Raw genomic sequence first — 26,045 nt, 5'->3', positions numbered from 1 at the left:
TTATGGTAAGATTATTAGTGTTTTCCTCCAATAGTGAAGTATGTTTGATGTTCTTTGTTTGACATGTATTTCTCTTCTCTTCTCTTCCTGTTTTTTTCATGGTGCAATGGATATGTGATGATGTCACTTCCTCAACCAATAGGGATGGAAGACACTTCCAATCATCCAATCACATTGATTTGGTGGTGTTTAAAAGAACACACACCACCATTTTATCTTCTTCAGGGCGGCTGTGGCTCAGAGAGTAGAGCAGGTTGTCCACCAATCGGAAGGTCGGTGGTTCGATCCCCAGCTGCTCGGGTCACATGTCGATGTGTACTTGAGCAAGACACTTAACCCCAAATTGCTCCCGGAGGCATAGCCATCGGTGTGTGAATGAGTATTTAGATTAAATCCTGATGGGCAAAGTTGGCACCTTAGCTCTGCCATCAGTGTGTGAATGGGTGAATACTGACATGTAGTGTAAAGCGCTTTGAGTGGTCAGAAGACTAGAAAAGCACTATATAAGTCCAAGTCCATTTTACCATTTCTTAATGTCCTGATGAAGGTCCTTGTTGACCGAAACGTTGACTAATAAAGCAGAGAAAAGTGTGTGCGGGAGCAAGTCATTTTTTTAAATAAGTTACTTAATGCAAAATAATGAGAGCTAAGATGACTATAGTTACCCGTTGACAGCTTATTTGCAAATTTTACATAGCCTATCTTAAAATTACTGCTCCAGAGTAACTAAACAGTAAAATATGATTGTTGTTTTTTTAAATACCTCTTTAATAATACTACGATTCATTACGATCAAGGCTCTGATTGATTTGGCTATTGGTGTGGAATCTGGCAACACCTGCTTCAATTAGCAGCTTCAAGATAGCTAGTTAGCATGCTTTAGCTACATTTGGTTGTTTCTATGTGCTTCAAATCTATAAACCTAAACAACTCAAAACAAGGCACAATGACAGTACTGTATATTTCACATTTTACGTATTTTTTTGTTTCTAAAACACCAACAAACCAACTGCAGTGCTTGTTTAGCTAACTTTACCTTATGCTAGTTTATCCTCTGTGTTGCCTAGTAACCTAGCAACCAGCTAACGACAACGTTATAGCTTAAGCGGCTAACGTTAGCTACATGCATGCTAACCTTCCTAACAAACTTAATGCCATCTCAACATTTCTTTATATTGAATGTTTATTTTTTAAAGCACTTTTTACCTTTCAAATGCTGCGCCAAATCACTCTGTTTGTGAAAATCAGGTGAAAGCTGAAGTTACCTGCAGTCACCACACCGTGAGTAGTTCAGGGGCTGTAGGAGATTAGAGCATTCAAATACTCCAAGTAAAAGATAAGATAAGATGAACGTTTATTAATCCTTGGAGGGAAATTCAGGTGTCAAAGCAGCAACATCAGCAAACAGAGTGAAACACATGAGAGGTAAAGGTATACAAAAATTATAAAAAAAACAATAATAGAGATATAAAAGATACAGAGTGAATGGGTGAACATAGTGTGTACAGTCCGTCAATAAATAAATGTTATATCTGCATATGTGCAGTCTATAAAGTGGTATATAGAATAGAATAGAAAGCTTTATCGTCATTGTATTAAATACAATGAGATTCACAGTTGCCACTTCTGGTCAGTGCTTTAAAACAAATACTTGACAAGACTAAACGAGGCAGATAAAACATATAACAGGTAAAACACACACACAGTTATATAAAGCAAATAAAACAGGTAAAGTAGATGTCATAAATAAATATAAACAGAAGTGTTACACTAGAAGTATAAAATATAAAAATAGATGTAATGTAAACAGAGGTAATTGCACTTGTAAAACAGGTAGGGTAGATGTAATAAATAAATAAATGTAAACAAAGGTAGTTGTCTTGAGGTGTATATAGGATGTATAGTGTAAAGTGTGCCAGTGGTTAGAGTCCAAGATGGTTGCAGATAGTGCATGTTTAAAGTTCTTAAAAGTCCTCATAGTTCTCATATGGGGGTCAGCCTTGGTTGTGGAGCCTGATGGCTACCAGCATGAAGGTCTGACCCAGGCGCTTTGTGTTGTGCCGAGGGGGGATGAGTCTGTGGCTGAAGTAGCTCCTTGGGGGTTATCCAATAAAAACAGCTCTCCTTGTTTAGAAAGTTAAGTTTGAGCCACACTTGTGAGATAAAGTGGTGGTCATTTTATCCAATGTGCCAGTTAAATATTACTGAAATATGTGGCTGAGATAGATTTCATTCATATATTCATGAAATGCATAAATGTATAATCAACAGAGTTAAGATAGCAAAGTAGGAAAAAGCTCTCAAAGACACAAGTTGCATGACGAAGCACTTTGTGAAATAGTTCATTTCCCTGGCAATCCCCGCTGCAGGCTCCAGCCTCTGTGGGATTTATTTATAGAGCCGGTCTGGAGAGGAGACGTAAACTCAGTCACGGTGATGGGTCACAGTTTGCTTATAACACATTCTTATGTATCACAGTTAGCATTTCTCTTGTCATGCTGGTGCCATTATGTCATTACAAAAGGACTTTATATGAGCATGAACCTCTACTTGGTTGCTTTGTAATGCAGCTTATTTTTATGTCAAAGTATGCACTGTAACAAAGTCTCAGTTATATCAGCCATTCGCTATTTTAGAAAACCACTTTGATTTCATTCAGACTCCATCAAGGGAATTATTCATTTCCCAGTGTTCACATTGATATTCATGTGTTGGATCTGAAATTGCATATTGAACTGAACTCCAACTGCATGTGTGGGAATAGCATAACACTGCATTTATATTGTCGTTAATGGGGCCGGCTCTTTCTAGGTTTTATTCAAATACAGCATATGAGACTTTGTCAGGGATGGAACAACAAAGTCTTAACGTTGTCCCTGTGAGATTTCACAGTAAATTATATTACACTGCTGTCTTAACCTAAGTCACATTTTAAAGTATTGATTTTAAAATTACTCTTTTCATTTCCTGCAGACTGCATGGCTGTGGAACACTAAAGAGTGCTGGTACAACTACCCATACCAGGTAAATGTATTTTAATGCTCAGTAATCATGATACGACAATTTGAATTACAACTGCCCTCTTCTCAAATATGTATTTTAACTTTGTTACTTTTTGTGTTTATGCAGCCACTGACTGTGGACATCCATTATTACTATATACTGGAGCTGTCTTTCTACCTGTCCTTACTCTTTTCCCAATTCACAGACATCAGGAGGAAGGTAAGACCAAGACATACAGTACATCACATATCTCCAATAACATGGATCATTGAATATTTGTTAATATATCTACTGTAAGTAGTTATGTGACAGAAAAGACATCATTATATTTGCCTTATACTGTCCATCTCTTTTATTACTGCCTTGACTCTTTAATTGTTGAGTCTATTTGCTTGTGATCATTTGCTTTCCGCCTCGGTGTATTCTCACTGATGTGTGAAATGACAAAATATTGCGAGGGCAAAACGGATTAACACTTCTTCAAACATTCAGAAATCTGTCAAACTTCACGAAAACGTCTCTCAAACGTTCCCCAACTATTGGTGTGGAGTTTGATATTGTGTAAGCTTTTGTGTAATAAGATCAGCAAATTATAGTACTTTCATAATCCGTTACATAGCCTAACGGCGTCGTACAATACTCAGATACCACATAGAAGTTTGAAGAATAAATCAACTGACATGATTTGTCTTCACGTAATGACGTATTTCAAGTTTAGTCTGCTATTTATATAAATATATCAGACAAGAATTCATCCTGGTTGTAATAGCAATAGGAAAAAGGTCTATTTTTATGACACATTCATACCTAACCCCTCAGAGACCCACAATAGATACATTTTTGTCTTTTTTAGTGGGGTACAGGGGGTCTTTAAGGGGAGATAGCAGGTCAACGGTATATGTCACATAGAAGTGGTGTACATCATCTGAAAGCTGGGAACCTGACGATTAGTTTGTGTCAAGTTGTTATAGTTATAAATTAGAAATAAACACTAATTGATAAAAAATGATAAAAAATCCCTCCAAAATACCACATTAAGACACTCGAGGAACATCATAGAAAAAGCCATACTGTGATTTGGTATCAAAAGCTTATGACATTTAGAGATTTCTGCAAGAATTGCATTTTTCGCAGATTGGATGGTGAGCATTTCTGCTCTGGAAACTGCTCAGAAACCCCCTTATTGTCAAAGCCATCCATCCTCTGAATGCCCTAGGTCTCTAGTTTGTGATTGTTAAGATTCATGAGGCTGTGATTATTCTAGAGGTCACAACAGGTCAATTTAGACAGTGAGGTCAAATTTTTTAAAAAAGTGGGGGATTAAACTATGGGGATTAACATCATCACTCATGAATACAATTGGGGTCCTTGAATCCACAAGAGTCTTCGCTTTCCAGTGATACCCAAGTTATGTAATTCCAAGACTGTTGAGGGACCCCAGTATGCAGAAATATTCAAATACACCATTTTTCGAAGAACCCATTTTCATTCACATATCTTGAGGTCAGAGGTCAAGGGACCCCTTTGAAAATGACCATGCCAGTTTTTCCTCGCTAAATATTAGCTCTAAAACTGAACTTGCTACAGCCTCTGAAAGACAGTCGGTCGGGCTCGTGGGTCTCAGGGAGTTAATCCTGAAAAAGAATCAACACAATCAACATACATATCATATCACAAGTATTTACATATCAAGCAATCTGCTGCAGGTGAGGCTTTACATTCATAATTACAAACCAGAATATAAGTTTATACTTTATACACGTTGTAGCTACTATAAATAAAGTTTAAAAGGTCCAACTTGGTCAGTGTTTGTGAGCACCGAGATCAGCTTGTACAAACATCCTTCAACCCACTTTCATCTTCTTCTGTTTTGTCGTGAAAACGGCTACACTTTTTGGTTCATTCAGCATCAATTTGCATGCCTTCCAGCCATGATCTCACTCCTGTCTCCAGTCCATCCCCAGCTCTGCCCTCTCCACAACAACACTTCACTCACTGCACTCACAGCAGCCCCCATGATGCCATGCTGTGTATGCCGTCACTCTGTCATCTCTTTGTTGACTGTTGGCATGTTGTCTGTTTTTGTTTCTCCTTTCAGTTTTTTCATGCACAGTACTACACTGAGGAGGTCCTCTGCATCCCCTGCCAGTTCCAGTATGTTCTCCCCGCACACTCTCGCCTTGCTTTCATTCTGTATCTGGCATCATTACTCTTCCTTCTCGTCCTCCTTCTCATCCTGTCTTCATTTTGCACTGGTTCTGGTTGCTTTGAGCTTGAGACTTTTCTGATGATTCGATAGAGGAATGTTTCCCCTCGCCACCTGACTATAGTCACCTGGAGCTTCGTTCAAGGCTGTCCCAAACCTAATGGCTCAGACCAAGACAGGACCAAAGCTAAACTGTCATATATCTTTCACTTGAATTTTAGCTACAGTAATGTAATTGTTTTAGATCATGTTGAGCTTAGGTGACCTTCTTTTCTGCTTGATTTAGATTTCACAGAGATTTTTCCTCACTTTCAAACAGTGGTGGAATGTAATTAAGTACAATTACTACAAGTAGGCTATGTACTTTATTTGAGTATTTCCATTTCATGCCACTTTATACTTTTTACTCCAGTACATTTATTTGACATCTATAGCTACTAGTTACTTTTTAAATCAAGATTTTACATACCAAACATATGCTGATCTTATAAAATATGATGCATTATTTGTTATAGATTAAACTACAGTATAGAATCCTTAAAAAGTAGCTCCACCTCTGTAGCGACTACTATCAATCAAAAAGTCGCTAAGAGGCTAAAGTAGGCTTTTTATTGTGTAACGCGTAAAAACAAATCCATACTTAGTCCAGATGCGTGTTATGATGTTTATTAAATGAAAAGAATCACAAACAATAACGTAGGCTAACTGGAATAACTAAAGTATGTGACGGGATGTGACGGTCACCAGAAAATGTCCACCAAGAATGTGTGCAGCTGAAAATAATAATAATAATAATAATAATAATAATAAACTATATAGGCTAAATACACACTTTGGCTCCTACAACCTTGACCAAGTACAACCGTAAAATACTGCTTTCTAATTTATGCATCAGTCATAATAATCTAAAGATAAGATATATAATAGTATAACAGTCACAAGGGAAATTTGTCTGCATTGAGTACTTTTGATATTTAAGGTACATTTTGTTGTTAATATGTACTTTTGGGGCGGCAGTATTATTAATAATAATAATAATAAGTTTATTTGTAGAGCACTTTTCAAGCACAAATCACAAGGTGCTTTCCAAGGAAATTCACATAATGTACAACAGAATACACTGAAACATAAATAATTAAATAAAAACAATAGGATGGAAAAATAAAGAAATAAGCATATACATAGTCATACAGTTACATATGCACATATATACACATCAGTACACAAGCATACAAAAGACTAAAATGCATCTGATTGAAAAGCCATTTTATAAAAGTGGGTTTTAAGACGGGATTTTAAGACAGTAGCTCAGTCCGTGGGAACTGTTTGGTAACCGCAGGGTGGCCAGTTCAAGTCCCGCACAGACCAAGTACGGAGTGTGGACTGGTAGCTGGAGAGGTGCTAGTTAATCTCCTGGTCACTGCTGAGGTGCCCTTGAGCAAGGCACCAAACTCCTAACTGCTCGGGGAACACCTGACCATGAGCATATCACTCACATCTCTCCAACTGCATGTGTGTGGAGTGAAACATTTTTTACGGGGATTATTAAAGTAATTATTTTTCTTCTTTTACTTAAGCAATATTTTCAATGCAGCACGTTGACTTGTAATGGAGTAAGTTTTACTTATAAGTAAAGGATCTGAATTCTTCCCCCATCACTGCTTTCAAACATACATGTATTTTAAAATGACTTTACAGCAGTTTGACACAATAGAAACTATAACCAACACATTCAATAGATGAACACGTATTTCAACCACACAATTACATCAGCACAGTGTTCATGAATGCTCGGACACTGAGGACGTATAGTACCTGCTATGTTTGTTTGTGTAAGTGACGATTAATTGTTGTCTTGTCATAACTTTTATATGTTTTTTAATAGCCCTGCCAATCAATGCGGCACATGACGAACACGGCTCACCGAGGTTTTATTTTGAAAGACGTCGGTCCACATAATAATCACTTGTGCAGCTACTAACTTGGGCAAAACACACTTCAATCTCATGCCAGTTTTGAAAACAGGCACCATGGTGTTGCACAATAGTTTCACATATTCAGTCGTCAGTAGGGGATTTTTTTAATATACAGAATTATTACAAAACGTTATGCATTACTGCATACACACAAATCCATTGTGTGTACGCAGAGCAGTCACGTTGTTCCTTTGACTTCATCATGTAGTACTACATCATTAGTAAGTACCACATGCAGTGACTCAAACAGCCGTGAGGCAGTTTACTTTACTTGTGTGACATTTCCTTGGAAACTGTGTCCCCAGGATTTCCTGATCATGTTCCTGCACCATGTGGCAACAATCTCCCTCATCACCTTTTCCTACGTGAACAACATGGCACGGGTGGGAACTCTGGTCATGTGTCTCCACGACGCAGCTGACGTGCTGATAGAGGTGAGGATGGGCGAGAGGATAAAAGGATGGACGGATTGGCAAAGATGGTCGGGTGTGTGGGTGGAGTGTTTGGAGTTTACATGCTCGGCTATCCATCTTTATCTAAATTTAACCACAATCCTTCTGTTATGAACGTTATGTCAGACTGTATCGCACAGTGCATGTTGAATATACTATTTGTGGGAAACTAGATCTGTAATTCTTACATTGTCAGAGATATTTCTAGCAGTTGTTTACATTGTTTCTTCTCTTCTACTCAGGCTGCCAAGATGGCCAACTATGCCAAATGTCAGATACTGTGCAACCTCCTGTTTGCAATGTTTGCAATTCTCTTCATAAGTTCCAGGCTGGGAGTTTACCCCGTCTGGTAAGTGTTATTCTCTTTCTTGTATACCATAGTTAGCCTCCTTCTAAAGGCTGACTTCACTGAAGAAGTGTTAGCCTGTTATTTTAATACAGCATAGTCCATACAGACTTAAAAACCCCAAGCAGCGTATGCGTAAGAGATGCTCTGCACATTTTGACAGACCATCCCTGAAAATGCATGTCAGATCTTAGTGCTTTTTTTTTTACTACTTTCTCTGTGAATTTTGTTGCTAAGTAATAGTTACTATGGATACAGCAGCTTTAACCTTTCAAAGACAAATCAACAAATGAAAAGCAGCACGTTGTGGTTATTGCTTTGTCATTGAAATCAGCCTCTAGAGTTTCATCTGATTGTTAAAACATCAAAGGGCTTTTGTTTTTTTTACTCATAAGGATCTTTTATCATTTTGCGGTGTTGCTTTATTGCATTCAGCATTTCAAGTTGTAGCCAATTATAAAGACCCTTTCTGATGATATTTGTTACCACAAATCAGTTTTAGTCCTTGAAAGCGCGTCATGTTGCAGTCATCACCAGCAGCAGCGTTATCACACCTTTCACGAGCAAAGGGACACGTGATTTAGCTTCTGAGTCTGCTTTTCTTTGAGATACCATCGATTCTTGATCAGTACAACAATTCTATATCAGACATCTAGATTTGTTTTGTTTTGTTTGGGGCTATTCTGGAGAAAGCATTTATGAAACAGATGATTTTACATTAGCCTGTGCAGCATTGTAAGACAGCTTTTAAAACAGTTTTAGCAGCTCTCTCTGCCTTTGTTTTACTGTAATATGATGATCCTACACTACATTTTAGTCAGCCCCCACCACACCAGTAGTAAAGTTGTCATTACTGTAAAGCTGTTGCCATGGCTTCAGTATCTGGAGGATGATTCACACACAGCCATTTGCAGGAATTGTCTCAGGGATATATTTAACACGAATCCTTCAAGTTTTGATCGCATGTGAAGCCAGTTTGCTTTTTCTCCTCCATTAGCAATTTAAATTACATTAAGATTTATTTCTTGTACATATATTGGACTATAAAACACAGACACACGTCTGTTTGTGCTACGAACATTAAAGAGCAGGTGTTGGCTTCTGTTTGGCTTTGTCAACCTGCTCCTCAGGACATAAAATAATCCCCCCGCTATAAGAGAGTGCTTTGTGTTTCTCTAATGAAACATGTCAAGTTGATTATCTCCCTCTCCCTCTGTTGCTACGGAAGGATTTTAAATACCACCTTGTTCGAGAGTTGGGAGATTGTAGGGCCCTACCCATCCTGGTGGGTCTTCAACCTGCTCCTGATCCTGCTGCAGCTGCTTCACTCCTTCTGGTCCTACCTCATAGTGAAGACAGCGTGCCGAGCAATCTCCAAAGGAAAGGTGAGTCACCGCGTTCAGCTCCCCTCGGCATAATCATTCCATTTATACCTGTTCTTGCATAATGGGGTGTTTTGCTGCTAGTACATATACTGTATAAATACTGTGTGGTGTTGCCACTTTTGACTTTCCCTTTCTATTCTCTATGGTAACCTGCATCCTTCAAGGTGGGGAAATGGAATCCGTTGCATGTAAGTAACCTTTAAAGGGGAACATTTCAATCCAAATGGTGTACTGTGTGCTTAGTTTAATTTCATGTCTCTAACAGCCATGTAATCATTTGCATATATCGTGATCCTGATTGTCAGTCAGCCCTAATCAGTGCATTTTTAGCTATGCTTGTGGCATGGCTCCAGGTATGGCGATATCAGTCGGTCTACCACTTTGGTCCAGACTGAAATATCTCAACAGATTGTAACTATACTATTGCCCTGAAAATGTATAGAGACATTCATGGTCCCTAGGACCCAGAGGATCAATCCTACAGACTTTGGTGATCTCCTGTCTTTTCATCTAGCACCACTAGCAGGTCAAATTTTTCACTTATCCCAGGGAGAATCTCAACATCTACACGGTGGATTAGCATAACATTTTGCATAGACTTTAATGGTTCCCAGACGATGAATCCAAATAACTTTGATGATTCCCTGATGTTTCCTCTGACGCCATTGTCAACATTCACCTACCAGATAAGAATTTGAATGAGAAAAATGTGATCTCCAACCATCCCTCTTATTTCTGCAGGTGTCTAAAGACGACCGCAGCGACATCGAGTCCAGCTCTGATGAGGATGACAGCCCCCCGTCCAATCACAAGCACCACAGCAGCAGCAGCAGCAGCAGCAGCAGCACCACCAACGGGACCAACAAAAATCACGGGACCAACGGCTACCTGACAGGGGGCCTGTATCCCGACGAACACTGACTAAGCTCATATCACAACACTGGAGCCATGCTACAGACACCATCCATCAATCTGTGTGTGTGTGTGTGTGTGCGTGTGCGTGTATGATGGACACATGAACAACATTGCCTGTCTGGTACTGGAAGTTCTTGATAGATTTATGTGAATGCAGTTTTGTTATCAATTTCATCCTTTACTAATTTCCCTCGCGCAATTTCTTCTCTTCATCTACAGTATATATTTGCATCAAACTGCACTCAGTGAAATATCAAAGCACTCCTATCGGTACAACCCACTCTCTGTTTAGCCAACGAATGAAAGCATTCTACTTTATGGTGTACGCATGCTACTTTAACATACAGTAGTCTGGCATACTGGGGGTGAGTTTTTTCTTGTTTATGTCTTTCTATGTTATTTATTTTTTATAAATATGTTTGCAGATGGCGGGACATCTATTTTACGTTGAAGATGAAATAATCTTGAACAACAACACAGCTGTTTTTTTTTCACACCACACATCATGACAACAAGTATTAGCGAAGTGCTAAAGACCTGGGTTTACTTTTAATGCTACACCCCCAAAGATATGCCAAAATGTGTGAAGTTTACTCACATTTTTAAACACATTCTCCACTCAAACTGTATGAGATGTCAATAACAGTATTATGTGTGTGCATCAGGTATGGCTAGATGCTGTATCCCCTATTAAAGCATTTTGTTAAGTATTCTGGTACATTTCTGGTAAGCATTTCATTAAAGGCCATTTGTCCTCTTAGGAGGCAGACATGAGTTGTTTGAGTTGTTCAATAAAAAAAACATGAAGATTGCAAATGTGTCTGTTCAATAAGGGTGATCGGCAAAGGAAAACTATTTAACGAACCCTGGTTGTGAATTATAACTTTACAAAGAAGTTAATTTTGCCATAAATTATGACTTGAGATTGAATTACTGTATATTTTTCATGAATAAGCATCAAGATATGACGATTCACATAATGACAGACATAGGCCTTTTTCAGACATTTTGATGTGTCACATTAGAAAAAACATGTAGATGATAAAATGAATGACGGCTGAATTCCATTTAGCTGCTTCAGTTTCAGGGTCCTGGTATGATGGCTCACTGTCACACTGTCATGACATACTGGGACTCTTGAACAGAACAAAGCCATCGTTATTGGTATTAGCGACTATAATCAATATTTTTATATTCAAGGAACAGTGTGTAACATTTCTGGGGAACTATGAGTAGAGATGGAATATAATATTCAAAACTATGTTTTCATTAGTGTATAATCACCTGAAACTAAGAATTGTTGTGTTTCCATTGGCTTAGAACGAGCCCTTCATATCTACATAGGGAGCAGGTCCTCTTCACTGAGTCCATCATGTTTCTACAGTAGCCCAGAACGGACAAACCAAACACTGGCTCTAGAGAGACTTTTTTTATGTTATCTGAAGGCCTGCGTAGTTCTCCAACGCACTTGTGAAACTGTGGTAACATGAGTCGCAGAGTGCAAAACTGTGATGCCGCCGCCCGACTTACGTTACTCCTAAAGTAGTGTTATTATGGGATGGCCTCTGAGCGAGGCAAACGTCGTGACCATGGTTTTGCACTTGGCAGCTCATGTTACAGCAGTCTTGGTAAGGGAGGAGTGAGCGCAGGGACACTCAGTTGGTTGCAATCTGCAACCACACCACTAGATGCCGCCAAATCCAAGTCCCCAGGAAGTGCGCCGGGCTGTGAGGCAAATTTTCATAGTGGCCAAACGGTGGTACTACAACTCCGTCACGTGATGCCATTTGGCCCAAAAAACTTTTTCCCAGACTTACATTGGGAAAGAGATGTCTGTAACTCAACGGATATTTTTTTTTTTAGGTAAATCAACTTTCCAGTATGAACACTTGAATAGCCCTTATTTAAATCATAAGGGCCTAAAAGTGCTCAAGTTCACTAATAGCTGAATCCAGAGTTATTTTCCTTCCTCCGTTCACGTGAATGAGACCCAGACTGTAACTTTAAAAACGCATCACATGACTGGTTGTGTGTGAAAGGGGCCACTCATAGTGACAAACCCACAGAGAATTATCCTCGACTCTGCAGTTCCTCTCAGCTGTACCGAATGTTTTAGTGTGTTTCAGCTTGTTGTTTTGGTTCAGTCTCACAGCTATCATAGCGTCGTTTTCAGACACAGTTAGCGACTAACTGGTGAACATAGTGGAGCATTTAGCAGCTAAAGAGACCAAAAACAGTTAAAAGAGAGTGCATATTGTACTTATATTCATCAGGTGGACAGAAACACAACTAAGAATGAATGCTAATGTTGCTCTGGGTCGGCTGGTTGTGTGAATAGGTGTTTAGCCATCATCAACTTCAAATGTGATTAAATGTCAGTGTTGTGTTTACATCTTGTTTTTGCTGCTCCCAAGTTGCCAAGAAAAATTATTGTTATTGCTGGTTTAACGATTAGGCTGCCAGAAAGCCTCATATTACCAACATTTATAGCTGCGGGGCACCCAGTTAGGGTACTTCTTTTCAACATGAAATAATAAAGCAACTTTTATTTTGTGGCTAAGTGCCAGATAAGAGCATGAATTGGCCTTTGTTTTGTGTTTATATATTTTTCCTTTATTTATATCTGCGCCATTCCTGCTTGAGTTTACATTTGTAGTTTCTTTTTTTCCCTCTCCCTGGAATTTTCCTTTGTAATGGGCACTGACAAAAGCTCAGGTGATTTCCGCATGAGTGACTTTGGGAGGAGGGTGGTCAAAGGTCCAAAGTCAACAAACAGCCAGTCTTAAGATGAAGGACCTTATCGGCACCTGCTCCGTGAGTACTTCTTTGAAAAGTCCAGTTCAGTGTTTACTTCTGTGCACTGGAGTAAAAAAAATAAGATTTGAATGTGCATTTTATTCACAACTAACTTTCTATCGGTTTAAACTCACTTTGCTTCAGGCCTTTATTGCTTCATGGAGCCTTATTCTCTGTCTTTCAGTATAACCAACTCTATCAAAATGTGAAACGATTTTCAAAAAACGGGGAGTATTTCTGCAAAGAACTCATGACTGTTTTTCAGCAAAGGTATGTTCAGTACAGTTACGGCCTTCAGACTGACTTTCAATGACGGCAGGAGTTACTGTTTGACTCGGTTATTGTCCCTTGCTGCAACCTTTTCCTGTTTTAGGGCTGAGCTGGAACTTACTTATGCCAAAGGACTACAAAAACTGGCAGGCAAACTCATCAGGGCCTCCAAAGGAATGTCAAACAAGTAAGAGACACGGTGCCGAATTTATAATTGGCTCTTTCTTTTGTCTATTTTGTGTTTAACATGACCTCTTCCTGCCAAGTGGTGTATATGGGAAATAACATGCGCCTGGCAAGTTAGATGTGATCAAAACACAGGCAGTTGTCGAGCTAATGAACCCACAGCTCTAACCTTTTCATGCCGGCTCCCCACTCAGTTCCACCTACGGTGCCTGGTGTCATGTGTCAGATGAGATGTACTCCAGAGCAGATGCCCACAGGTAGATCTCAACCCCAGTTCAGCTCATAACTGGGCCAGTCAACAGATTACACAGAAGATTTGGAGTTAAATAAGGTGTGTTGTTCTCATTTCAGATCATTAGGAAATGCATTTCAGCAAGAGGCAATTCTGGAAATACGACAAGTCTTAGACGAGCATAATAAGAGGAAGAGGCCTGTATGGGATTGATTCTTTTTCCTTGTATCGGTATATCTGTTCAAGCTTCCAGTCATAATGTGTCTCTGACCTCGTCTGTACTTTAATAGCTTGACGGTGCCATTGAAAGAACTGGAAAACTTGTTACTGCTAACTGGAGTGAACAACTCAAGGTAAGATAAAAAATGTTTTAAACATAGAGATATGAATCAGCTATGACAATTATCATCCGTAAATGCTTAATCCATAAAAAAACTTTGCGTGACTGTCAACTATTATGTTATGGTAAACTATACAGTGAAGCCTTTACAGTATATATAATATATAATACCTGCATAATGCATTACAATGCATGCATAATGCATTCCTGGGTTGATATAAGCTTTAATAATGCATTATGGTGTGTTAAATTAAGACATTAAATGGAGGATCACAATACTTCAAATTCAAGGATTATAATATTTTGTGATCAGTCAGAAATTTTTACACGACAGGTTCTAAAGTCTAAGAAACATCTTGACTGTTAAGATAGTATTATGATGACACCATAATGGTCATATGACTTTATGGGTAAATTGATCATGAGTGACTGTGCTGTTTGAATTTATGAAGCAGTATAAAAAAACCAGTAAAACTGTTGCTATGAAACACCATATATAATAAGGTTTATAGCAAGTTATAATTCATTTTGTAAAGTTGAGGGATAAGATGAGGGATTTGTAGAAAGATATACTGTTATTTTTGCAAAACGTTTGTCTTCCTTTGAATTTACATGAATCATCTAAAATGTGCAATAACTGAATAAATGGAAATTACAACTTACAGATTTCCTCAAATATTAATATTCATCATATAAATGATCCAGCAGGCAGTTGTAATTTACTGAACTATAAACTTTAACACTCCTTAATGTAGCCCGCTCAAATGTATAAATCTGTCAGTTTAAAGCAGTAAAGAGCTGAATGTAATCTTATTCAGAGTTTACCTGTATATGATTTTGTTATATTAGTGATATGATCATGTGAATTCTTGTGTTGCCTCTTCTACAACAGATAAAGAAGAAATTGCTTGGACTAACAAGAGAGCATGAGGGTTTGTTCAACTTTGTTGAGAACAACAGGCAAATTTGCACAGAAAAAGAAAAACAAAAGGTTCAGTATATGGCTACCAAACCAATTTTTCATCACTACATGTATTTATAGCTGTCCGCTAAAAGATTGTTTTTTTCCTGTTCTTGACTGCAGATGCTGAACAGGCTGACTAAGTCGGCAGAGATGCAGGCGCGGGTGGACGAGGAGTACTTTAATATCAACATGGAGGGTCATCAGATGAGACTCAAGTGGGAAAACACACTGAAAAACTGCTACCAGGTGCGGAAAAAATGCTCTCCTGCTTCTCATACTGTAGCCATTTAGCTGTTCTCGTCATCCAGAGTGGCTTTTTGTAGGTTCAGTGTCTTGCTCAAGGACACCTCATTTGTTATAAGAGTTGAACCGGTGAGCTTTCGGTTGCAGAAAATGCTCTAAATGCACTACTAGGTCAGTCTACCACCCAGTATGCTGTTTGGAGCACCAAATTAGCACAGTCCACCCAATGTACTCTGCAACCTATTTCATTCTGTTTTCTCTGACATACACATATTTTATCAGCGAGCAGGAACGAATAGTAGCTTTTGGTTACTATATGATCTTTCCAGTCACTGTGACCTCAGTTTTAGATGACAGTCACCCAACAGGAGGTTATGTGTTTGGATATTTCATGCTGCACAGAGTAAATGACAAGGACAGGACTCTGGATAGGGATTGAATGTGCCGCACACAAAGCATCACAGTGCTACTTTCTGCTTTTTTTCAGATCGTACAGGAGCTGGAGAAACAGCGAATTGAAGTTCTGTGCAACATCTTGACTAGATACAACCTCCAAATGTCCGGCTTTGGGCAGACCCTCAAACATGTAAGACACCCTGACTCCCACCCTGCTCATAAAGTATGCACCAAATCCCTTTGATGGATGTTATAACTTATATTTGCCACCACTTCCAGGGCCAAAGACAGATAGAACAGACGGTCCAAAGGGTGGACATGGATAAAGACATACAAACCCTGGTGGAGGAAAACAGCATCACAGCTGAAGATCACAAAGCGGAGTTTTTAATGGCAGATTATTTTGTAAGTCAAAGACACACCCAGTCATCTTTACCTGATTTAATAAAAGGTTATATACTGTATATGAATGTGCAGAGTGCAGAGCAGTAGTGACAAGAGCAAGTTTGTAAAATGACCAGACAGAGATGACCTTGTAGCCTTGGCGCATAGCATCAATGTTAGATTCAAACTCAGACCATCATAGTCACTGAAGCGTGATCTGTGTTCTGGATGCATCAGGAGGAGGACAGCAAATCACTGATGGCCAAAGACCGAAGGAAAGAGGCCATCAAACTCAAAGTCCAGCGTCTGGAGGACAGTATTACAAAGACAAAGAAAGACCGTGAAGGCAAGTTCAGCATATTATCCATTAAATAATGCATTCAAATTACTCAGTATAACTCGCCTTTTTAACATTCTCGTTGCAGGAATTGAAAAACTGATGAGGATGTATTCTGAAAATCCATCTTTCTCTAACCAAAAGAACCTGGAGGAAACTGAACAGCAGGTTGATGAGGTAAACAGCGTATGTAGAGAGGATGGAAAGTGGTGTGTACAGATGGATATTTACTTTAAATTGCTCAGAAATTACATTTGCTGAAGTGTTCACTAATGCCATCTTGTTATTCGTAGAGTACTTTAAAGCTGGATCTCCTCGAGGCCACTCGCTACAAACTCTCTGTGTCGCTCTCTGAATTAGAGGGGAAGCCCAAGTCCTTTCACCGATTTAGCGACAGCATTGTGAAATGGAAAGATAAGGTAAGACTGAATGCATCAACTTCAGGTCATGAGGTATGCTCTGAGGTGGTGGGAGCCTATTGGTTAAATTACTTTCTAATTGTAATGTCACTGGCTTGAATGCCCCCAAACTAATGGGAAATGTCTTCAGAGGACTGAGGTGCAGCTCAGTAAAGCATTAAAAGCAGCCCCATTGAAACGACACTGGGATACTAGACTGGTTATGGACAGATGGTGTAAGAAATTTGACTTTCCCTGGATAAAAAAAAAAAAAGGATAGTGTGAAAGTGTTTCTGCTCTTTGTGAAAAAGCCTTTTGGTTTACATATTTCTATGTAGTTATTGTGTTAGAATTGCTGAATTAAGGAACAGCTGCATAGGTGACTTTGATGGGGATATTTGAATGTTTCCGGGTATTATAAGACAGTGATTCCCAAGCTCTTTAGTCAAATGACCTCAAGCATCCCTACATCGACACCACCTGTCATGTTTCAAATGTGTTTTTAATTTTAAACTGAATGTCATCTAATACTATTTATTATACAACATGAACATTGTTCTCATTTTTATGCAAGAGATAGTAATCCTTTGGCTTGGTCCCCTTTTTTTCCTTTTAATAAGTTTGGTGAAGTTTGCATTCCTAGTGTACTACAACCACTTGGCGTGTCAGAAGCTGGATGTTGTATATCATTGGTCATGAAGTATTCTAGTTTATGAGAGGAAGCCGTCTCACTGGAGAGCACGCTGAGCAACTCTGCTTTCTGCATCACAGTCTGGTGCTGCTGAATTGGGACTACTAATTGAGACTCAAACTTCAGCAGAAATTTAAGTTTAGCTAGTTTTAGTTATTTTTACACTTTATAAAACTTCAGGGAGATATTTATTTATTTACTAAAATTTCCATTTAACTTTATAAGAAGCTGGGAGCTCCCTGCACTTTTTATTTTAAGATAACATTGAAAAGTTCTCTTTTAATTAAACATATGCTTTAAGGCATTTCAAGTTTAGTGTTGGAGTTTGTGTTATTCACATTTTTGACATCTAAATTTTCATTTTTACTGCACACGTGTATCGGTGTTGGGCCTGAAAAAAACATATCGGCCGATCCCTATAAGTCAATATAGCCCACAATCACAAGCTTATGGGCTTAACAGTCTGTACAGCATACAATTACCTCTATCCTTAAACCCCTTGGTTCGTATAAGCAGTATATGCAGAAGTACGTCTGGTTAGGGATCAGTTATAGGATATTATGTGACACAAACTGTTTTCCTGTCTAAAGGACTGTGAGCACAGCGTTGTCCAACTGACTCGTCCAGTCAAACTCAGGAGGACTCCGTTCAGATCCCGACAATCGCTGAGAGCTTCCATCATCTACAAAGGGCCTGCTCAGTTTGTGACACGGCAGTCTGTGGAGGCGTTACCGAGCGCCAGCGACCGAGTCACTTCCACCGCTGTAACACATGAAGCTGTAGAGTGCGACAGCGCCGTTAACGGAGCCCTGCCTCACACTGATGATGACAAGGAACAAGGTAATACATTTCCAGAGCAACACAAAGATTTATTTCTATTCAGCACATTTGGAATTTCATACAAAATATCAACTTTGAACAGGTGAAATAACACCGGAGCTGTGCAGTATGGGAAAATGCACGGCCCTGTACAATTTCACGCCTGAACAGGATGATGAATTGACTTTGAAAGAAGGTAAGTGGCAACTCTAGTGCAGATTATCTAAAACAGTAGAGGTTTATAACTAATCTGATGAAATGACCTAACTTTTTTGACAGGAGATCTTCTGGGCATTTACAGAAAGGAAGAGAATGGTTGGTGGTTTGGCGAACTTAACGGGAAGACAGGCCATTTCCCATCAGCCTATGTTGAGGAGCTGCCTGTGTTAAGCAGCGTCAAATCATCTGATGCCTGACTGACGTGACAAAACTCACCCTGAGTCAAAGAGATTCACTTCTGTAGTGCCAAAAATGAAATTGCTGACTGATGATATTCATTGCCTTAAAATAGATAATAAAAACAAAAGCATTCCGTTAAATAAACATGTTCCTCTGCTGACAGACAGGATCTATGACCTTTGTCACAGCTCTCCATGAAGTTATTTTGTAATGCTTTTAGGATTCATACTGTGTGAATTTTTATACCAAAATGATTTTGTTTCCATTATTTATGCCACATTGTGTACAGATGAATTCAAGTAGAGTGTTTAAGAAATATGTATGTCAATAGATTCATATGATTAACATAAGTAAAAATGAAGCCCAAGAAAATAAAACTGTATATTTATCCCCACCCATTTTAAACTGAGTAATGACATGAGTAAATAAATGAAAACTGTTAACCACATATGAGTGATCAATTACTTTATTCATCTTTACTTCTGAAGAACAACATCTACAGTAAACTGGTGAATTTTTCAGGTGAAATTTACCCCAGAACACCTGTTCTCTTGACGCCAATCTCCAGGGTTTGAAACAATGCCAAATATGCAACACGACCAAGCTCAGGACACTTGTGAATAAATTAACACCAGTGTTTATGTAGTAAGAAGTCAAGATTTTTTAATTTAGCTTTTTACTTATTGCCCACAGAAATGTAAATTAAATGTATATCTTGACACGGCAGTTGATGTTTTGTTGACAGACCTGTACTGTATTTACAGACTGAACGCTGGGCTCCTTACTTATATTAGTCCACATTGCAGCAAAACCTTCATTGCATGGTATTTTATCCTTCCAATCTTAGCAGCGTGCCTGAGAGATAAACTCCTTCCTGACGTTTGCCAGGAATGCTGCTAAGTTATTGGTCTCCTGAAGCCGGCTTTCCAAGACGGGCAAACACTCGAGCACGGGGTCACTGGACACAACTGTGGAAATGGAAGAGATAGTGTAAAGGGAAATCAGAGTTTTGTTTCTAACCACATTATAAATGTTGGAAAATAGTTACTGAAAACATGTGCAAAGACTGTGAACATTGTAGTACTGCATTGTGGAGTTAGGCTACAGTACGTGTGTATAACTTACTCTGGTATAACCCGTCTTTAATCCCCATTGTGACAACGTAGGCGCTGTCCTGATCTGACGGGTTGATATTGCGGAAAACAAACTGCAGCTTTTCACCTGTACGAGGACAACAAACACTGTAAATGTCTGTTCAGTAACTAACTAAAGAGAGTCACAAACTGGTATGTGTATTAATTGATATTTATGTATAAAAAACAATGATGGATAATTAGAAACAGGACTCGATAAAGATATTGAATACAGAAATGCATGTTTGTGTTTAGCATACCTTTAACCAATTGTGTTTTGCCGTGGATTGTTCGCATCTCCATCCCCAAATGGTCTTGAAAGACTACTCTGGCTTTCTGGAGATTCCTCAGTCTGTCTTTGTTTGCTTTATTCTGAGACCTGATTACTGAAAAGAGGGAAAAAGCAAGTGTAAGGGACTAAAACGAGCTCATGCTACAGACACAAGTTAAGTTCTGTGATCTACACCATTCATTTCATTTTCAAATATAAACTTACAGTCTTTTCTCTTGTCTTGTTCTTCTTTAAGTTTCTCTATCTTCTGGATGATGTCGTCTTTCTGCATCTCCTTCTGCTGAATCTCAGATATCAATTCAGAAATGGCATGCTGTTTCCCTTTCAATGACGCATTTCTCTGTACCAAGTCTGGGGGACAAACATTGCATCAGACCAAGCACGCTTTCACATAAACAAATGAAGCCTCTGGAGCTGCGTTACAACATTTTGTCCCAAACAAGTATAGGCCCTTAGTGTGTAAAATCAGAAAAAATAGGAATTATTCAGCACATGAAAACAGTTTTAGTGCTGGAACAAATATACAGATGGCTTGGGGCCAATATCAATAACTTCCAACAATCTTGTAAACATGCAAACACACAGCTACGACTGAGTGCATGGCACACAGGCATGTAAGGCACAGATGCAATGCTTTAAGGCTTAATGCATAAACTCACCTCTTTTGAATGTCTGTATCGTGTCAAACAGCATCTCATCATCCTTACATTTCTTTAAACATGTACCTGCACAAAAGGAAGAAAACATTCTTGAAGACAGACTGATGTAATGTTATTGTTCAATGCAATGTTAATGTTGTAACTTTATTGTTTACTGTATGAAGTATATGTGCAAACAACAATATCTCAAACGTACCAAGTGCAGACTTCACAAAGTGTCTGTGGGACTGGCACAACTCGGTAGTCATGTCACTTATCTCCCCAAATGTTTTAAGTTGTTTGTTGTGGGTCTCCTCGATTGCACTAGTGAATCCGTTACTCGTGTTTGGATCAGTAATGGACGCCATGATGATCACAATCTGCAATAAAAACAACAGACAACACATTGCTCATCATGTACATGTTAAAGAAAAACATTATTCTCATCTTGCAATACACTTTTTAAAGATATATTGTATATTGCTTGTATGTTTTGACTATAGAGTGTAGCTGTTAATGTCGTCAGTGTATTGATGCGATATATATGTTTAATGTTTGGCTGCAAACAAAATTTATTTCTGGATAATAATAAGGTTGAGGCTGAAGCTGAGAAACAAATATAAAGGGGCTAGTGTTTCAGCCAAAGTACAATGCAGCCCATTCACTATATATACACATATACCTGCAAGCAGGGTCTGAAATTAAGTTTTTTCCTCATGTGCCACTGTGGCAGGTCACTGAACATTTCTACTAGCCACACAATGTTTTTGTCTGCCACTTCTGAAATCTATGTAGAACGCTTCAGAATTGTAAACACTAGGACTGTGTTTTGGCAAGAATCTGGCGATACGATAGCCTACATATCATGATACAGGGGTTACGATTCAATATATTGCGATACTGTAAGCAAGGCGATATATTGCGACTTTTTAAAAATCAAATTTCAGGAAAACTGTCATAGTATAAAAAACACACCGCCATATGCATCAAATCTGAGTAAATTTAGGTAGTTTAGTAGGATTTGCTTTTATCACAGAGGATGCATATCTTTGCAAATAAAATAAAGTACTGACTGAGTTAATCTTTGCTTTTAAACTATTAATTAGAAATGAATACAGTTTTTGAGATTCCATACAGTATTATAAAACTTAATATTGCAATACTGAATATTTTGATATTTTCAGTCAGTGGTAACAGACAGTAGAAATATGGATCATGTAACCTTAATCACTGACTATTTTTAATATAGGAATTGCTTTTTAAAAATAATATTTCTTAATATAAGGATAAGTATCTGCCATGGTGGCAGGTGACCTGAGATGTTCACCTGCCACAGCCAACATGTACCTGTTATTTGACAGGTGATCATTTCATTCCCTGAATGCAGCCCACTCACAACATATACATATATACATGCAAAGCCTTTCATGGTTGATATGACCGACCAGAAAGGGAAATAAAACAAAAAGCAACTGAGATGTCAACAGATCCATCTCCATCTGCTGATGAAGACCGTGTGATTCTGTTGACAGCTCGGGAAAACAACCTATAAATGAACTTTGAGTTGAGGATTGTTAGTCAAAACTTTCACAAAACATCTTCCACCACAAGCCTGTTAACTTGTTGTTGTTGTTGTTGTTGTTAGTCCCACAAAACAAAGGCGTGACGATGACAGTAGGTAGGTTTATTATCATCAGTTAAAACTCACGATACAACAGTAACGTTAACGTTACATTAAGTTCGTTAGGAGCAACGTTAACGTGTTTTACGGGAGTGTCGAGTTCACAAACGTATAACATTACCGGGTAACCGTTAAAACCAAAGCGGTTGACCCGTTATCAGCTCAACTGGCAACATTAGCGGTTAACGTTAGCTAACGTTACCTGGGCAACATTAGCGGTTAGTTAACCGTTAAACGTAACTTGCCCAGAACTCGCGTTACTAAGCTACGAAATGAAACCAACGGACTTACAAATTGCCGTTAGGATGTGGATGTAAAAGCGTTACTTACATGTTTGAATGTGCGGCCGTTGATGGTTTTTGATTGACGTCTCGCTGCTACTGAACCAGACGTTATTTTCAAAAAGTCCGCGGTCTGCATACAGGAGGCGGGAACTAAACACCGGAAATGACGTTTACTTGGTTTTTCTTCCGCTTACGTCTCTACGCTTACGTCGCTTTTTTTAAACATGTGTTTGTAGATTGTTTTCATGCTATGTCTTTTTGGTTTGATTTACAGAAGAACTTCTCAAAACATCTATAAAAAAGATATCATACTAACAAAGATTGAGATATTACTCACTTTTAACAATCCCAGTTTTCAGCAGATGAAATTTACATAATTAATTAGATTAATAGCAAAATATCATATCCTTAAAATGATATAGCTTAAAATAATACCCTCCTTTTATACTTTTAAAGATACTGATTTCAAAACTTATAACTATGATTGAAAACTTAAAACTCAAAAATTCTATTATTCATCTTTTCCTTTCCTTACATTTTATTTTTTGTAAAAAAAAAAAAAGTAATATATTATTTTTTATTATTTTTTAATATTTTTATACTGTGAAATATATCTACAGAATTTTTTGTAATGAAAAATCTGAACATGTTTATGTAACTACTGTATTGAACTTTCAAAATAAAGTGTAGGAAAAAAATCTAATTTTTTAAATCTAACTGTTTATAATATTTGGCAAATTCCACACAGATAAAATTAAATGGACCAATATAAAACCAAACTTCCCCTTATTTCTATTAGATATTAACCTCAATTCTCTAGTCAAGCTGAAAAATAGAAAAGCAACAAAAACCCAAACAATATTTGAAACCTAAAATTATTGACAAATGCTACTAATCTGTGCCCCTTAATTTATTTATTTACCATTTCATCCTCCTATGTATTTTATTTTTATTGAATGTAAAAAAGCTTCTTGCACAATCCCTTAACCAAATGTTTCTTTAAATTGTATTTTTTAAGGCATCAGTGAATTCCCTGGCATCTCCTCTTTTTGTTCTTTTAATTTGTTTACATGTTGTTGTTTGTATTTGACTCATCAATAAAGTTTAGTGGAAAAAACGTTTTTTTTCTATTCCCTAACTTGAACAGAAAACGTGGCAACTGTATGATAATGTTATTTCCTGCTAAACATTTAAATACACCCAAAGCAAAGACGCTCTCTACTGGCCAAGAGTGCCTTGAAGTTCCCACAGTGCTACTGTAATTTTACACCACCTTGTGGTGCAACTGAGGAAGTTCAAGTTGGCCCAAACTACCCAAACATCAAGTTCAAAATACTGTAGCCTATATCAAAAACTATATTATTGATAATTTTGCACATGCACGTGCTCTTACAAAGACAACTGTGGTTTTAAAAAGGAGAGAAAACATGTTGCTGATAGATCCACTGGATATATGCCTAACAGGATGCCAGATGGACTGTGTTTTTATGGGAAGCCCATTTTGTTGCTACGTTCACAGAGAAAGAGAATATTAATGAGGCTGAAAGGATCTAGGGGGTTACGTGGGTCACTGTCTCTTTTCAGTGTGTACAATGGCTAATATGTAACAACTGTAAAAGCAATGGTGTGTAAAACATCTAATGGCTACACAGCCAGGGGTGTAAACAGTGTTTGTAACATCTCTTAAAATGCGGAGCTCTCATGACTTGGGAACACATGATTTTATTCCTTTCTGGGTTCAAATTGAAGAGCTTGCAGTTGTTGCCATGGCTCCATTGAATGATTTATGCTGCCAGGTTGAGATATAAAGCTATCTTGGGTGTGGAAGGGGTTCATGGTGCTTTTGGTTGGTGCTGCAGAAGCAGCTGTTGCACTTGGCACACAGAAAGGGAACCTCAGATGGATTTTGTCTACAGCAGTGGGGTGCTGGTTATACAGCACCTCCAGAACAACTACAGGGAATACCACGACTTTCTCAACTTCATGTCAACAGTGGGAGACCCTCGTAATATCTTCTCTGTTTATTTCCCCCTCTGGTTTCATCTCAGTCATAATGTGGGCACCAGGATGATATGGGCAGCTGTTATTGGTGACTGGTTCAATCTTATTTTCAAATGGTAAACCAACTCTGAGGTTAATATTTTAACTTTAACAACATTTTGTGTGTCTTAATTTGATTCTTGTTTTCAGGATTCTGTTTGGGCAGCGACCTTATTGGTGGGTGCAAGAAAGTCACGTCTACCACAACGACTCATTCCCACATTTGGAGCAGGGCCAGGTTAGCATGTATGCAGTATATCATTAAAAAGTAACACTGTCGAGCTCCTGTCTAACACTTTCTCTGCTGTTTCTCTACGCAGGAAGTCCATCTGGTCACGCCATGGGCTCAGCATGTGTGTGGTATGTGATGATCACCTCTGCTCTCAATTTCACAAGGCCATCCTCCACTGTGTCTTCTGCCCAGAGCTTTCAAAGGTTGGCGGTTATTTTGTATATCATACCAGTGATTTCTTCATTACTTGTTGTGTCTCATTATTTCCATCCTTCAGGTTTCTGAGGTCATGTCTATGGATGGCTTTTTGGGTCATTCAGATAAGCGTTTGCATCTCCAGAATTTTTATTGCAACACATTTCCCACATCAAGTTATCCTCGGCCTTTTATCTGGAGAGTGTCTTCGTGCTGTCACAAATTCCGTGAGCGAATGTTATAGGCCATAGGGTTATAATTTATATGTTTTTTATACGATGTGTAGGTATGCTGGTTGCCGAGGCGTTTGATCACATCCCTTCAGTCTACAATGCAAGCTTGAAAGTGTACCTCCAGACCAGTGTTTCTCTTTTCTCTCTAGCCGTTTGCTTTTATCTGATCCTCAAACTGACAGCCACTGATCCTTTGTGGTCGGTCACTAAAGCCAAAAAGTGGTGCGCTAACCCAGATTGGATCCATCTTGACACCACACCTTTTGCTGGTCTGGTGAGAAACCTGGGAGCCCTGTTTGGTCTGGGCCTCGCTGTGAACTCGCAGATGTTCATTCAGAGCTGCAAGGGGAAGAACGGCTACAAAACCAGATTTAAACTCATGTGCATGACAGCGACTCTCACATCCATGCAACTTTATGATTTTATCATAAGCACTGAAACTGCAAGATATTGAATTTGTTTTTATGTGGTCTAACTTGATGAACATTGCAAAGTATGACATGTGCAGCCTAACAGCCTATGTATACTATATCCACTGTATGAGTGCATATGTGAAGCATTAATGACATGATATGACAG

At 38.5% G+C, this 26,045-nt stretch overlaps 4 protein-coding genes across 5 annotated transcripts; 3 read left to right on the top strand and 1 right to left on the bottom strand.

The window, feature by feature from the left end:
• The first annotated feature begins 3,138 nt into the window (after nucleotides 1-3,138).
• Nucleotides 3,139-11,057, top strand: cers6 (ceramide synthase 6). Its single transcript, XM_074659372.1, has 7 exons — nucleotides 3,139-3,222; nucleotides 5,102-5,157; nucleotides 7,491-7,619; nucleotides 7,880-7,986; nucleotides 9,212-9,368; nucleotides 9,533-9,556; nucleotides 10,110-11,057. The coding sequence occupies exons 3-7, from the start codon at nucleotides 7,503-7,505 to the stop codon at nucleotides 10,287-10,289; spliced, it is 585 nt and encodes a 194-aa protein (XP_074515473.1). The 5' UTR covers nucleotides 3,139-3,222; nucleotides 5,102-5,157; nucleotides 7,491-7,502; the 3' UTR covers nucleotides 10,290-11,057.
• Nucleotides 11,058-12,961: 1,904 nt separating this feature from the next.
• Nucleotides 12,962-19,186, top strand: nostrin (nitric oxide synthase trafficking). Its single transcript, XM_074659365.1, is given in 17 exon segments — nucleotides 12,962-13,059; nucleotides 13,061-13,097; nucleotides 13,264-13,349; nucleotides 13,453-13,536; nucleotides 13,730-13,792; nucleotides 13,887-13,968; nucleotides 14,058-14,120; nucleotides 15,000-15,098; nucleotides 15,192-15,317; nucleotides 15,802-15,900; nucleotides 15,990-16,115; nucleotides 16,332-16,440; nucleotides 16,520-16,608; nucleotides 16,725-16,850; nucleotides 18,111-18,360; nucleotides 18,443-18,535; nucleotides 18,619-19,186. Coding segments are annotated over 17 exon segments (1,752 nt in total). The 5' UTR covers nucleotides 12,962-12,976; the 3' UTR covers nucleotides 18,756-19,186.
• Nucleotides 18,365-22,950, bottom strand: spc25 (SPC25 component of NDC80 kinetochore complex). Of its 2 annotated transcripts, none has more exons than XM_074659367.1 (7): nucleotides 22,247-22,791; nucleotides 21,019-21,181; nucleotides 20,823-20,888; nucleotides 20,368-20,514; nucleotides 20,132-20,257; nucleotides 19,864-19,959; nucleotides 18,365-19,706 (listed from the first exon to the last, which is right to left on the bottom strand). In XM_074659367.1, the coding sequence occupies exons 1-7, from the start codon at nucleotides 22,298-22,300 to the stop codon at nucleotides 19,582-19,584; spliced, it is 777 nt and encodes a 258-aa protein (XP_074515468.1). In that variant the 5' UTR covers nucleotides 22,301-22,791; the 3' UTR covers nucleotides 18,365-19,581. The 2 variants fall into 2 exon arrangements, with proteins under 2 accessions (XP_074515468.1, XP_074515467.1); XM_074659366.1 differs by lacking the exon at nucleotides 22,247-22,791 and adding an exon at nucleotides 22,813-22,950 and having other exon boundaries at nucleotides 19,436-19,706.
• Nucleotides 22,951-23,341: 391 nt separating this feature from the next.
• LOC141782035 (glucose-6-phosphatase 2-like) lies at nucleotides 23,342-25,920 on the top strand. Its single transcript, XM_074658045.1, is given in 4 exon segments — nucleotides 23,342-24,883; nucleotides 24,957-25,241; nucleotides 25,316-25,437; nucleotides 25,520-25,920. Coding segments are annotated over 4 exon segments (1,146 nt in total). The 5' UTR covers nucleotides 23,342-24,545.
• Nucleotides 25,921-26,045: the final 125 nt, after the last annotated feature.

Source organism: Sebastes fasciatus, chromosome 14 (genome assembly GCF_043250625.1).
Source record: "Sebastes fasciatus isolate fSebFas1 chromosome 14, fSebFas1.pri, whole genome shotgun sequence".
In the NCBI taxonomy this organism is placed as follows: domain Eukaryota; kingdom Metazoa; phylum Chordata; class Actinopteri; order Perciformes; family Sebastidae; genus Sebastes; species Sebastes fasciatus.
Note: the sequence above shows the minus strand (reverse complement) of the source record. Positions and strands in the feature narration are given on the sequence as shown.